This window comes from Hetaerina americana, unplaced genomic scaffold (genome assembly GCF_022747635.1).
Source record: "Hetaerina americana unplaced genomic scaffold, ioHetAmer1.1.p SCAF_47, whole genome shotgun sequence".
Classification (NCBI taxonomy): domain Eukaryota; kingdom Metazoa; phylum Arthropoda; class Insecta; order Odonata; family Calopterygidae; genus Hetaerina; species Hetaerina americana.
In genome coordinates, this window is record NW_027287063.1 from 242501 (window position 1) to 257380 (window position 14880).

General features: G+C 40.9%; 1 protein-coding gene across 1 annotated transcript in view; it reads right to left on the reverse strand.

The window, feature by feature from the left end:
• The window catches only part of pns (DENN domain containing pinstripe), a 95470-nt gene that overhangs the window by 59205 nt on the left and 21385 nt on the right, over positions 1–14880 (reverse strand). The window contains exons 8-12 of the mRNA XM_071591468.1: positions 12711–13039; positions 11973–12175; positions 7907–8118; positions 6539–6734; positions 5151–5455 (exon numbers count right to left, since the gene is read on the reverse strand). Of these exons, the coding sequence (XP_071447569.1) occupies positions 5151–5455; positions 6539–6734; positions 7907–8118; positions 11973–12175; positions 12711–13039 (1245 nt within the window). The remainder of the gene's footprint in view (positions 1–5150; positions 5456–6538; positions 6735–7906; positions 8119–11972; positions 12176–12710; positions 13040–14880) is intronic.

Below are 14880 nucleotides of genomic sequence, written 5' to 3' on the forward strand. Positions count from 1 at the left end.
TATTATATACATATATATATACGAGGGTCATCTGGAAAGTAGTACCCGTTCGTGCCGCATGAAGTGCTGACGACGCGAGTAGCCGCTGGACGAGGTCAGATAGCTTCAGTGGCTTGTCTGCCTTCTCTGAGCCAAGTTGCGTGACGCTAGCATTGCCTGTGTTGTTTCTGTGATTGTTTACAATGTTTAAAAAAATTGAGAACGCCGCCAGTTGTGAAGTGAGGGCAGTGATTAAATTCCTCAATGCAAGAAACGTTCGCCCATGTGATATTCATCGCCAATTAAAGGAGGTGTATGGAGACAATGTAATGGACGAGTCGTCTGTTCGGCGGTGGTGTCGCAACTTCGACATGGGGAGGGGGAACACACACGACGATGAGCGTTCGGGGAGACCGTCTGTCATTACAGACCAACTGGTGAGCTCAGTTGACGAATTCGTGAGGAACGATCGGCGCGTCACAATTGATGACATCTGTGAGCATTTTCCCAATGTTTCTCGAACAATTGTTCATGAAATTGTTAAACACCATCTGCATTATGCAAAAATTTGTGCAAGATGGGTCCCTCGCGTATCTCAATGAGCTGGCGGCGAAGGACTATGCAGCAGGAATACAGAAACTTGTCACACGTTATGACAAATGCCTTAATTTGCTTGGAGATTATGTTGAGAAGTAGTTTAAAGTATCCTCTTTCAAATAAAATTTTTTATGTTTGTTAATATTTACTTTTGTGTCTTTATTTCACGAACGGGTACTACTTTCCGGATGACCCTCGTATGTATTATATATATATGTATTATATATATATATATATATATATATATATATATAGATATATATATATATATATGTATTATATACATATATGTATTATATATGTATTATATATGTATTATATATATATATATATATATATATATATATATATATATATATATATATATATATATATATATACATATATATATATATATACATATATATATATATATATACATATATATATATATATATATATATATATATATATATATATATATATATATATATGACCCCAGTGGGGCGGCCAGTAAGTGATGGTGTCACGTTAAAAACACTAATGAGGAAGGCAACGGGAAACCACTTCAATTATCATTCCCAAGATATAAATGATGGACAATTCAGAGATTTTGAATCCTGGCAACCACGGGGCTTGGCCCAATCGGCCGTGTGTCGTGCCCGGCAGCTGGGGAGGCAAGGCTTCCGCGGACGTCATCCCACGAAACCCTTGCAAGGGAAAACCAGCAGCAACAGGACAGAAGACGCAGGAGAAGAAGACCACATTAGTTAGAATAGGAACGTGGAATGTTAGGAAAATGATGAGGACAGGGAAACTGGAGAATATTAAGCGAGAGATGGAAAGGGGAAAAATAGATATTTTAGGTCTTTACGAGGTGAGATGGAAGGATAGCGGGGATTACTGGAGTGATAAGTATAGAATAATATACAGCAGCGGGGACGAGAGCCAACGAGGGGTTGCCATAGTATTAAATGAAGAGGTAGGAAGAAGCGCAGTCAACAAAGATCAGGTAACAGATAGATTATTACTAGTAGGGATAAAAGCAGAACTGACGAACTTGGTTATTATTCAGGTATACATGCCACTGAGCAACCATACGGAGGAAGAGGTCGATAGGATATACGATCAGTTAGAGGACACAATCGCGTGTGTTCCCGCAGGGAAACATTTCATAGTGATGGGGGATTGGAATGCGATGGTAGGCGAAGGAAGAGATGGTGATGAGGTGGGGGACTAAAGATTAGGCAAGAGGAATGACCGTGGGAAAAAAACAGTTTAGTTCTGCAGGAGACAGGGGCTAGTCATCACCAACACTTGGTTTAGACACCACAAAAGACGCAGGTATACATGGAAAATGCCAGGTGACTCATAAAGGTATCAGCAAGATTAAATCCTGGTTAGACAAAGGTTTAGGAACAGTGTGATAAATTCCCACAGCTTCCCGAGAGAGGATGCAGACTCTGACCACAATTTAGTTGTTATGAAATGTAGCGTCTGTTTCAAAAGATGAGGCAGGGGCAGCGAGTTAGAAAATGGAATGTAGAAGCATTAAATGGTTTGAAAAGGAAGGAATACAAACAGGCGGTAGAGGAAATCATGGAGGATGGTAAAGAGCTAAGTACTATCGAAGAAAAATGGGAAAGTTTCAAGAAAGGGTTGTCTAAAGCCGCAAAAGACAGTATTGGAACCATTAACGCTAAAAGGACTAGGACACCATGGATCACGGATGAGATGATTACACAGATGGATGAGCAGCGAAAATGGAAGAATGTAAATACACAATTAGGCAAAACGAAGTACATAGAATTAAACAATAAATTGAGGCGGGCAACAAATAAAGCAAAAGAATCATGGTGGAAGACGCAGTGCAAGGATATGGAAAGTTTTCAGAGGAAGGGTGAAATTGGTGCGCTGTACAGCAAAGTTAACTCTTTATCAAGAAGTAAGAAAGGAAGATCTATGCTAACAGTTAGAGTTAAGGCGGGTAAGGTAATAGTTGACGCAGGAAAGATCCAAGAGAGATGGAAGGAATATATAGAAGAACTGTATAGTAAAGAACTTAGGCCAACAAAGTTAGATATAGAAAAGGAAAATGACATAGAGGAAGATAGCTTAGGTCCAGGCATACTTGACGGTGAGATGTAAAGGGCATTTAGGGAGATGTAACTAAATAAGGCCCTGGGGGTGAATAACATTCCCACGGAACTATTAAAATGCTCAGGAAAATGTGGGAGGAAGAGGCTATATAGGCTGATTCGTAGTATCTATGAGGGAGGAATCTGGCCAGAATACTTTGTGAGATCAATGTTAGTTCCTATTCCGAAAAAGGTAAAGGCTACATCATGTGAGGACTACAGGACGATAAGTTTGATATCCCACGCAGCTAAAGTTGTTCTTAGGATCATAAAGAAAAGGATAGAGAGTAGGGCAAATGATTACTTAGGGAATGATCAGTTTGGGTTTAGGAAGGGGAGAGGTACGCGTGATGCCATTGCAGTAATGAGATTATTAATCGAGAGGAATATAGAACACAACCAGGAGGTATTTGCCTGTTTCGTAGATTTCAAAAATGTGTTTGATAGAGTGAATTGGGAAAAACTAATGAGTATACTGCAGAAAATAGGAATAGATTGGAAGGAAAGGAGGCTAATCCGCAACCTGTACATGCCTCAGACTGCTCAGGTGCGGGTGGGAAATGGAGAGTCAGGATGGGCAGTGTTAGGAAGGGGTGTAAGGCAGGGTTGCCCATTATCACCGTTGCTGTTCAACCTGTATGCAGAGGAAATGATCAAAGAGGCATGGGAAGAACTCGAGGTAGGAATGAAAGTGGCCGGGGAATCCGTAAAATCGGTTAGGTTTGCTGATGGCCAAGCTTTAGTTTGTCAGTCAGCCAAGGGGTTGCAAGCATTGCTTAGTGAATTGGAAATTCAGTGCGACAGGTATGGGATGAGAATCAATATTAATAAAACAAAGGTTATGCGATTTTCTAGAAAGAAATAGGCTAAGCTAAACATTAAAATAGGAGGGCAGAAACTAGAGCACGTAGAACAGTTTACATATCTCGGAAGTGTTTTGGACCAACGCGGTCAAAGTGGTAGGGACGTAAGGAGAAGAATTGTGCTAGGCTTTCACGAGGATAAGGGAGTTGATGACAGGGACAATGAGTAAGGATGTTAAGAAAAGACTCGTAAAAACTTTGATATGGAGCGTAGCTATGTACGGCGCGGAAACGTGGTCATTGAAGCAGGAGGATAGACGTAGATTGGAGGCTTTTGAAATGTGGGTGTGGAGAAGAATGGAGAAGGTGAAATGGACAGCGAAGAAAACAAATGAGGAAGTACTTGGTATGGTGGGTGAAGAGAGGGGTTTGTTGGGAGCAATCCTAAGGAGGCAGGGAAAGTGGATGAAGGGTGTATTGACCGGTAGTGGGATGTTGAAGACTGTGATTGAGGGGAGAATGTTAGGCAAATGAGGAAAGGGAAGAAACAGGATAGGGATGTTGGATGGGATGAAGGGAAGAAGAAGGTACTCAGAGATGAAGAGGGACCTGATGTAGATGTTTTGCTAGGAGTCACAAAATATTTATTTAGGAGCTGTGTCCATCGAAAAACCTACCTTAACCGTTAGATTACCTAATAATAATATATCAATCAGAGTCGCTTCATAATAAAATATCATTTCCTAGCAGCACGCAACTAATAGATTCAAATAAGCATAAGGAACATTACACTATATAAAAGATTTATCTTTATAGGCTTTAATGATACTACATCTGCAAATGAAAAGATTGATTACATGTCGACAAAATCAACTGAAAAGTTCAGATTCTGTGATTCCATAGATCTGGTCCGAAACCATTTAAGTGTAATGAGGCTTCCATTATCTGATTGCAATGATTAAGACCTACTTGCCCTGGGCACAGCTTTCATTTTAGTCACATATCCCTCCACTCTACTCTATTGTTCCACAGTATCTCCATTAAATTGCCCACTATACATGTTTGAATGCCTCCCCAAAATCCTCGCAATATAAAAGAAATTCCGGATAATAGTCTACTTTCCTTCCTGCTAACGTTCCCGTCACTGCCTTTGACGTCATGTTTTCCTCTCCCCTTTCCGGGGCCAAACTGATTGCCACACCTTGGTAGTTGCAAGTGCCCCATTGTGTAACCTTCTACTTATGATTCTTAGAACTATCTTTGCTACAAGTGAAATTAAACTTATCATCCCACAGCCATCGCATGTAGTCCTGCTGCTTTACACCTTTTTGGGATGGGAATCGGAATTGACTTGGGAAAATCTTGTGGCCATACTCCTCCCCATTAACTAACGCACACAATGTAACTGGACATGCTTACAAGTGTTTTCCTGGGGTAGTTTAAATTGGGGCAAGGTCACCGCAGTCAGGGATATGGGTAGCATATAACACAACCATGGTTTCGATGCTGCACAGCATTGAAACCATGGTCGTGTTGTATTAAAAGTGTGTGGGAGTGCAAAATTGGTTTTTCTCTTTCTTCCACCCTCACCATGAAAGAATTCCACAAAGTTAAGCCTGAAACTGTTAGCTTTATGGGGAGCATGTTCACTCACGGTCTGGTGGGCTCTCGATTCAAGGCAACACGGTCCAGGATGGGGAAGGGTGGGTGGCATTGCTTCTTTGGTGCATCCAGAGGAGGAGTGGCATCCCTCTTGGTCATGGTGCACCCTCCTCCCATCGACTCTCCCACTTTGGCTCTCTCCAGCTGCCCCTGCAGCCTCTCCAATGTCGACCCCAGCCGGTCCTCCAGCGCCTGCTTGCTGGGCACCTGGGACATGTTGTCACTTTGCAAGGCAAAGAAAGGTGACTGCGTCATGATGCTCTGAGGCATGACTGGATCCTCGGTCGACTGATTTGACTGCAATGAGAAAGGAGAGTGTGCGTTGCATTTATAACTCCCTTCACTTCTTTCTTTGGATTTTTAGGGAGTAATATTCAATGATTAATTAGAAAAGGGTCGGACCAATACAGGTGCACACTGTGTGCCATTATTCGACTGTTTGAAATTGCAGCTGCAAGATAACTTCCCATTTCTCTATCACAAAGAAGACCTTTCCCATCACAACAATGCACGAGCACATTCCTGACCTCAACCCTGATTAAGTCACGACTCCATCTCCTTCCCCAACCTGTTCTCCAGATTTAACTCCCTCGGACAATAATCTCGTTCTCAAAAATGAAGAAACAACTGGTGAAGAGGAAGTTTAATTCAAATGAGGAGGTGATTGATAAAACAAAGGACTCTTTTGCAAAGTCGAAACAATCACATTATTCAGAAGGGGTCGAAAAAACTGGAGCAGGATTGGATGAAATCCATAATTCTAAAATGATAATATTTTGAAATTAATATGGCCTGTGCTGACAAATTAGGTAGTTTTCGTTTTGCAAGGACTTTTCAAACCACTTTTAACTAAACTGTGCTACAGCCATAAAATACATGTAGAAAAAGTGGAATAAACATGCTTTCATTTGTCTTCAGAATCAGGGTCAGAAACATCTGAAATCAGTTTACGCAAAAAATTTCTCTTTGAACATCTGCATATACAGTATACATGTTTTACATTTGGAAGTGGTCCCAGGAAAAATCAATATCTATTATTAACCCAATCAAATTTAAATATTACACATTATAAGCTCATTAAAAAACTTAAGAGACCTTATAGTGATATTGAATAAATGAAAAACTCCAATAGCCGTAAACAGTGAACTGTTGAGTGAACTGTTTATGGCTATTGGAGTTTCTTTTATTCAATACCACTAGCCATAAGAGCTCAATTCTATCAATATTACTTATAGTGATAAATGAAATAAGAGCCTAGCACAACTCTTTTTCAGAAAAATATTCGAGTCTCCCATGATTTGAGCGCAAATAAGCGGGCACCAACCGAGGTCCCACTCAACTGGTTCTTGCCCAGACTCTTGTGTGCGCACACATACGCACCTGGGCAGCAGCAATCCTTTGGCGCCTCGCTTTCTCCCTGGCCCTCACGTACGCTGAGGTGCAGGACTGGGCCCTGGGGGGTGGAGCAGTCGAGTCAACGGATGCAAGCCTCTTCTCGAGCAGCAGTTGCGTCTCCTTGATTGCCGTGCACGGCTCGTAGGAAGGCGTGCGCACCAGACTGTCACCAAAGCGCTTCCTGGAGGGGGAGGGAGGGGGAAGTGAGCAGGTGCCAGCACCCTCTGGTGGGTGTGCCCAGCGTGAAAAGGCAGAGGGGCATGACCAGCACCAATCTGCCTAATTTTGGTCACACAATACAAATCAAATAATACAAAAGTCATTCTCATGCCCACGGAGCATAAGGTCCTTCAATTTCAAATTCAATCACAACATAAAAACATGATGTAGCCAGCACATTACTTCTTATTTCTGGTTTTCCTTTTTAAAATAAAAAAATAAGGGCAGGATTTAATAATTGATCATCATTAAATGTTATTCAGGTCTATTTTAGTCATTTGAGCTGCTTCTGCGAGGAAAAATAGTCACCTATCACAAATTATTCATACATCCATAGTTCTCTGACAAATTTCTTGATTTCCAGCATTCACCTTATTTATGGGTATGAGTCGGAGGTAAAAATGGACTTTCAATGGTAACAATGCTCATAGGCATTAAAGAAGCTTAAATATCCACTAATTAATGGCGAATACACATTTTTGTTCATAGCACGGAGAATGGTGAACAAAATAAGAAAAATCAAGCATTAGGCACATAAATATTCGATGGCAATAATTCAATTCTCCCATTTTGCAATGATAAATAACATGATATCGCATGAAACTTTACACCAGTTTTAATAAAAAAGTTTTCAGATCTCCTGGACTTATTCTTGGTTTTTTTTAGGGGTGTATCACAGCCACATTTTGAAACGTGGATGGCCAAAATACATTCAGGGGGCTTCAAAAATTGCATATTCATTGAAATCTCTGAGCTAAACATTTTCCCCTAAATTATGCATGGAGCATGTTAAAATGCACAAGGCCCCTCTTCTAAATGCAAGCATAAAATCTAATTTTTCATTTCATGCATTAATAGTTGACACTGCATCAGCAATAGTCCAACTTATTGAATTTAATGAGAGATATTGGGTTTAATAATATTACACAAACACAAATGCCACCCAACCCAACAATTGAAACATAATTCCAAATTCCCACCCATAAAACTAAGGAAAGTGAAAGAAATTGACAAGTATGTATCGTTTCATTTTCAAATATTTAAGGATTCCGAATAAATGCCACTACATGGGACACCATGCACATACATCTAAGGCTCCAGTCACAAGAGGCAGCAAAAGAACAAGACACAAACCTGAGGAGTCGTATCCGACTGTCAAAGACACGGAGATTAGGATCCACTTCCTGCCAGCACGAGAGTATCTTGTTGTCAATCAGCGTGGCAAACATCTGACTCTCAATGAAGCGCGAGAGGAAGGGCAGGTGGGGCTCGGGTTGATCCGACAGGAATGTAGCCTTATCAAAATTTTGCATTGACTCCCGACTGCTCAGCCACTGCTCCATATCCTGTTTCCGTTGGGTGAAAGGGGAGGGGGGGCGGCAGGTGAGAGGGACCACAGTGCCACACACGCGCTGAACACACGCACTTCATTATTGGCAACAACATTGACAAATCCCACGCCCACTCCACAATATTCAACTCAAAGGCGTTAAAGTCAAGAATATTGCTCACCCTGAACTAAGCTGCTTACATTCAGGATAATAATAAAAATAGCAATACAAATCATCCTATGTGCATGATATTGAAACAAAGTGAAAAATAAACATACATGCAAAGAAACTAACACAATACATATATGAGTAAAGTACATCCAATAATTAGAATAAAATACATGTGCCTTTCTTACAAGTCACCACAAAGATATTGATCAGCAAGTGGTATTTTTTAAAGACAATAGCAGTTTAACCTATGCTTAGAGTAGAACCTCGTAACATGAGCATAATTTGTTCCGCGATAATTCTCGTAATGCAAAACACTCATTTAGTGAAACAGTTTTTCCCATATAAATTAACATAATATATGATAATGTGTTCCATGCCAAAAAATAATGAATTATGTCCAAGGATTGTTCGAGAATTTTATACACACATTGTTTACGATGGTGGATCATGTCAATGCAACAATTTCAGAGTGTAAAAATCATTCGCCTTGACTGGGATGGTGGATTCTTTGGAATGGTGGATCATGTTTATCTTTACTTCTATCACAAAATCAATCAACCAGGAATGCAAACGCAATTTGCAAAAACAAAAAAGAATCAAATGAGAATGCCATCTATTAGCCTTAGATGCCCAAAGTGCCCATACATTGGCTTTCCACGCTCTCTGCAAAACTCTCCAGGTGACCATATATTCGTTCTAATTTTAAACCAGGTTTTAAAAAATCTTTATAAATTACCCTTTCCGGTACAATTAAATCAAAATGAACAAAATATAAATGCTTATAGTTACGAAATTACAGAAACTACTGGAGATGCCAGGAGACAGTAATTTTTAATGAATCCATTCCCTAATGAACATTACAATGCAACAATTTCAAAATCTAAAAAATCAGCAAAGTCATACAAAAAAATTACTAGGCCTTTCTTTCTTCTATCTGACGTGACTAGGTAGCAGTGAGACTCCTTTCAATATATATTAGAAGTTCACAGCCATGGATTACGCAAGCCCTTCTCCATTCCTTCATAAATGTGCCTGTAATTACAGTGCCTCAATCGGTGTTATCATTGAAAAGTTGAGTCACTCAAAAGTTGAGACTTCCCACCTTCTTCTACTCGCCACCGTCTGCTACACCCACTCTACCCCTGATTATTACCAACCTCTGCCGAGGATGTTTTTGTCTTCTTTTTTCTTTTGACCAGCCATCTCCCTCTCTGGGAATGTAACCATTTGGTAATGCACTAAAATCATTAGCAATTCACATCTTGTTGTACGAGGCCTGGTCAAAAGGTCCCATAACTTTTTGAATAACACTCCTCCAGTTGATTATTTTTCAATCCACTTGAAAGTATTGTGTCCACAGATACTTCCCAAATAACTGCCTTTAACCTCTTAGATGAAATTGTTGCAATGAAATGCATATTAGCGGATGACTCTGTTAAAAGTTACTGCTGCAGCATCTCCCGCAGTTTCTGATTAGTTACGGCCGTTTACATGAAGGGGTGTTTGTGGAGTGCGGCAAATGATCAGATCCACAGAAAGTCCCTCTTTGAAAGAGCAGTGCTGTCCTGTGGAATTTTGCATGAAGCCCGGCAAATCCTTCACTGAAACTTTTTGAGTTGATTACCAAGGCTTATGGATAGGATGCTATGAAATGCACCACATGTGTTATGAGTGGTTTACCTGGCAGCTGAAAAAGGGGTGGCAATCATTGGAAGACGAAGAGCATTCCAGAAGACCATCAATGTCAACTGATCACCCCTAGATCAAGAAAGTGAACCATCTCATTCATGCAAATCAACATTTGATCGTCATAGAACTTGCAGAAGAGTGAGACATTTCAATTGGTTAGTGCTATGAATTCCTGACTGAAAAATTGAGGATATATTGAGTCGCCACCAAATTTGTGCCTAACCTGATGATAGCAGACCAGAAACAACATTGAGTTTGTCTGTCAGTAATTGTTTGATCGAGCTGAAGAGGATGAAACCTTCATGTCCAGGATCACAACAGGTGATGATGAGTCATGGGTTTATAGATATGGCATCGAAACAAGAGTAAACTCTTCCGATGGATTGGTGAAACATCCCCCGCCCCAAAAAAGCTTAACAAGTTTGCTCAAACGTCAAGGTAATGTTGACTGTTTTTTCAATGCAAAGGGGGTTGTGCATTACAAGCACCTACCTAAAAGCCAGACCGTCGACACAAAGTACTCCTTTGAGGTTATGAAACGCCCAAGAGAGAGAATCAGGCAAAAATGACCCAAACATCGCAGGAGTGGGGAGCGGTTTTTTTACTACGACAACACACCTACTAGTTTTTCTCTCCAAACTCATGAGTTTTGAGCCAAAAACAAGACCACTGTGTTTCCCCGCCCACCCTACTAACCAGACCTGGTCCCATGACACTATTTACTGTTCTGCAACGTGAAAACCCCACTCGAAGGAAAAAGATTAACCACCATTCCAGAAATATAGAAAAATTTATTTAGTCATTTATTTTGCATTAGTCCAAAAACAGCACTTCAGCCTTTGCTTTGGACTTTGAAAAATGACATAATTTGGCAATTACATACACCCAAGCCCTACAAGGAGGAAAACCCACCCAGGCAGGAATTGAACCCCTCACCAATGGGTTGGCAGGCGATGACGTCACCCTGCCACCACAGGGGCCAGCAAGTTCGACAGAGGAGCTTGTGAGCATTCCGGGAGTGTTTCAAAAATTTGAAACACCATCAGGATAAGTGTATACTTTGGGGAGGAGACTACTTTAATTGGGGACCCAGACCAATTATTTGTTACCAAGGCTTTTTTTGGAATAAAAAAGTTTGGGAAATTTTCGAACAGACCTCATTCTGTATCCTCATTGCCTGGCTAGAATAAATAACAATAATAATAACCTATGACTCAACATTGCCAGGGGTCTTGTATGTGTCCCTCACTCGCTATGATATGCAGCAACTTTATTGAGTATTTTCCATAGAATATTCATTTGATACACACCATCATATTGTTATACTTCTCCGTCCATGCATTTTCCTTCATTCCCTCTACGGTTGAGACTTATTTCTTTCTGTAGATGATTGCATAGATAGTTATCCAGAGGATGTGTCCTATTCCCTCCTTGTATTTTACTTGATGTTCCTGTATTATGCTATCAGTCATTTCTTTTTGAGGGGAGAAGAGATTTTCATCGCTCTAATAAATTGAGCTACCTGGAACTGATAAACATCTCTAATTTCTGGAACCCATAATTGCAGGCAATTTCTCACTTAATACAATAAAGACTACTGTGTCCAAGCTAACAATTATTCCACGAACAAAGGAAATCATAAACATACAGTCATTGCCTGAATCATGAATACATATAGATTCCTTAAGTGATCTCCCGCAACTGATACGGGATAGGCACCCGTACTGTATTAAGGAGTCACCTCACTGAAGATGACGACAGAGATGTGCAAATTTGGAGACAGCAGCTTAAAAATTCAACAGAATTACTTCAGCCTGTACTTTGTCAACATTCAGTTGCCAGACAACAAATTATGACCCGTGCTGATCAGAAATTCTGTCAATAAATAACATGTGATAATCCTTACGTTGAAAAATGAAAAAGTATTGATTTCCAATTTAGGTACTGCTAATTGATTTGCTTGACACCCCCTTGGAACCCTCGAGTACATACGCTGAAACATCCCTTACCTGATCAGGCTGTATCACAAAGTGCTCATATGCTGAGAACATGTGCACAAATCGGTTGAGGAACACTTCCCGCAACGCGTTGTTGAACTTGAGGTCCTCCACATATTGCTCCTGCTCACTCAGCACCCGATCCGACGTTCTGTTCGAGTCCACACTCTTGGGGGTGTGCGGCAGTACGCCTTCCAAGCCAGATATATTTACCCCTATGACAAGAAAGGATCAATTGGGAATCAAATACAACCCAAGGTACATGAGGAGGTGTTTCATTCCAAGCCACATTCAACGCATGCTATGAGGTCTGTTCAAAAGGTTGCCAAAGCAAACATAGTCTCATTATCACTTGTACTTTCTGTTCAATTATGTTTGTATCTTGTGAATGTATTACTTTTCCAGAAGTATCCCATGCTTGCATGCAGTCCACTTTATAGTAATGCATTTTCACTGAACCAATAAGAAAATATAATGAATTATATATTTGCTTACATTGAACTAGGACATTTTAAGTCTTAATTTCTGTTTACCTTGAAATTTGCAAAAATGAGGATTTTGTACTTAAAGAGGTTTAAGATGAATGTTACTTTTTGGTACAAACCCTCAGGCAATTTTCAGCTTAATTTGAAGAAAATGTTCATTACTAGAGATTCTCTGAAGCATGAGAATATATGACATGGGTCGCTCCCTGCTTCAGGTCCCACATCAAATGGGCACCAGCAAAGAGAGGGAGGGAGGGAAACTCACTTGCATTGTTGGCAATGGCCAGCACCCTCTTCAGGGTCTCTGATGCCTCCAAACCCGCAGTTCCCAACCTCATCCCTTCATCCCCCACCGGCGAGTTCTCCCCAGAGGCAGCTGCAGCCTTTGCGGCAGCAGCCACTGCTGTCCTCCGCATGGACCTGCGCCTCTCATGGTCCCGGGTGGATGACGCTGAGTGGGTGGGGGAGGATGATGCCGAGTCCGAGTCATGAGACCAGGAGTGCTTCCGCCTGGAGCGACGTTTGTGCCGGTGGCGGTGGTTGTGGCACGATGGGCACGACTTGGATGTCAGACCACTCTCAGACACTGGGTTCCTGCCAAACAGGGGGAGACAAAAAAGGGCACAGCTATGGACGAGACCAAGAAAGTTTCCCTCTTCGCTCAAGCACCACAATAAAATAAGGAATGGCACCATTATACACAGATATCACCTTGACACTAAAGAAGGCACATATTTGGTTTGTCATAACTGTGGATTTCCTCTGAAAGAGGAAGCGAGAATCGAAAGGCAAGTTGCACCAAGAGGGAAGAAAAGAGATTGAGTAAGATAAGCCACCTGACTCAGAAATTAGAAATTGCAGAAGTTACAACGCAATTAGGAGAAGCTTAAGAGATATCAAAGGCGGAATAGCTCAAGTTTAAAAAGAATTGAATAAAATTGGCAACCACAGTTAAATTTAAGGTACATTTAGTTACTAGCAAGGAACCGGTAAGAGAAAGGGTACAGGAGTGTGGAACACTGCGGACAATGTGCAATACTGGAGGAGAAGCCCATAACAACCACAATACCATAATGATCGTTGTTACTTACTCTTACTGTATGTACTCTTTGTTATTTGAATGAAATCACATTTTCCTCATTTTCAGTATTTTGATTTTGTAAATACATAGACCATTTTTATGGGAATTATCAGCCAACTAATAATTCTATTAACTCCTCTGATCCTTCCACTCCAGAACTGAACAAGCTCATGCTCTTAGGGTGATCAGGAGTGTGCAGGGTGGGAATGCCCAGCACACCATTCTCCATCAAATGCTTCCCACACCCTTGCATAGAAGCTGGGACAGAATTGTAGAAGTAAGGTAGACAATGATGTGGATTGATGAAACTTGTAGCAAAGAAGCCACACCCACATCTCAAAAGCCTCCCATCTATGCTCATCCTCTTCTTGCCTTGAAGAGCAGGTCTTGCATCAAGCACTATGCTCCGTATTTAAGTTTTAGCTAACCTTTCCTTACTTATTGTATCCATCATCAATACCTTCTTCTCGCAAAAACCTCTTTTTCTAACGTAATTCACCTATAATGCCCCTACTACTTGGCCCCTTTCCCTCTAAAATACTGCCCAAACAGATCAAATGCTCCACCCGCCCCAGTTTATTCCTTCCCACTTTGATACTTCACCTGGCTTTCCCACTACTGGTAAATCCCATTACTTCCGTTTTCTGGTGATTAATCCTCATTCCATAGGTACCTCCCACATTGTTCCTGTAGGGCACTCGCTAACAACTGCAATCTCTTGGCATTCTCACTCACTAACTATCACTTGATCAACTGCCAACCAGATAGAACTGATCACCTCGCCATCCACTTGTATTCCCAGCCTCCAGCCCTCCCCATGCCACCCTCAACATTTCCTCAATGTATCTCTGTCAAAGAGTGCTGAAGAGGATGGAAAACCCTGCCCCAATCACTGTCCATCCCAATACTCCCCCTCCTGCCATAACCTTTTGCCCTGTGCACAGCTTTCATTTTAGTCACATATCCCTCCACTCTGCTCTATTGTTCCATAGTATCTCCATTAAAATTGCCCACTGTACATGTTTGAATAGCATATATAGTTATCATAAGAACATATGCATCTAAATATTGCTACAAATACAAGTGAGGAGGAAAGTATGACATATGAAGGCTCAGATATTTCACACACCACACCACGACACACAGAGATATATTATCTACACTCCTAAATAGCAAAAATCTAATGGCGATACAATTTATTTTCTCATCTTTCTGATGTCAGAGAGTCAGTAATAAATGTTGAATATTGAAGCCTTCCCATCAACGGTAACATATGACAATGATAAACAGGTTGTAATTTTTAGACATAAAAGGGCAAAAAAATTAATTTTCTTAACTTAAATATTCTCCAGAA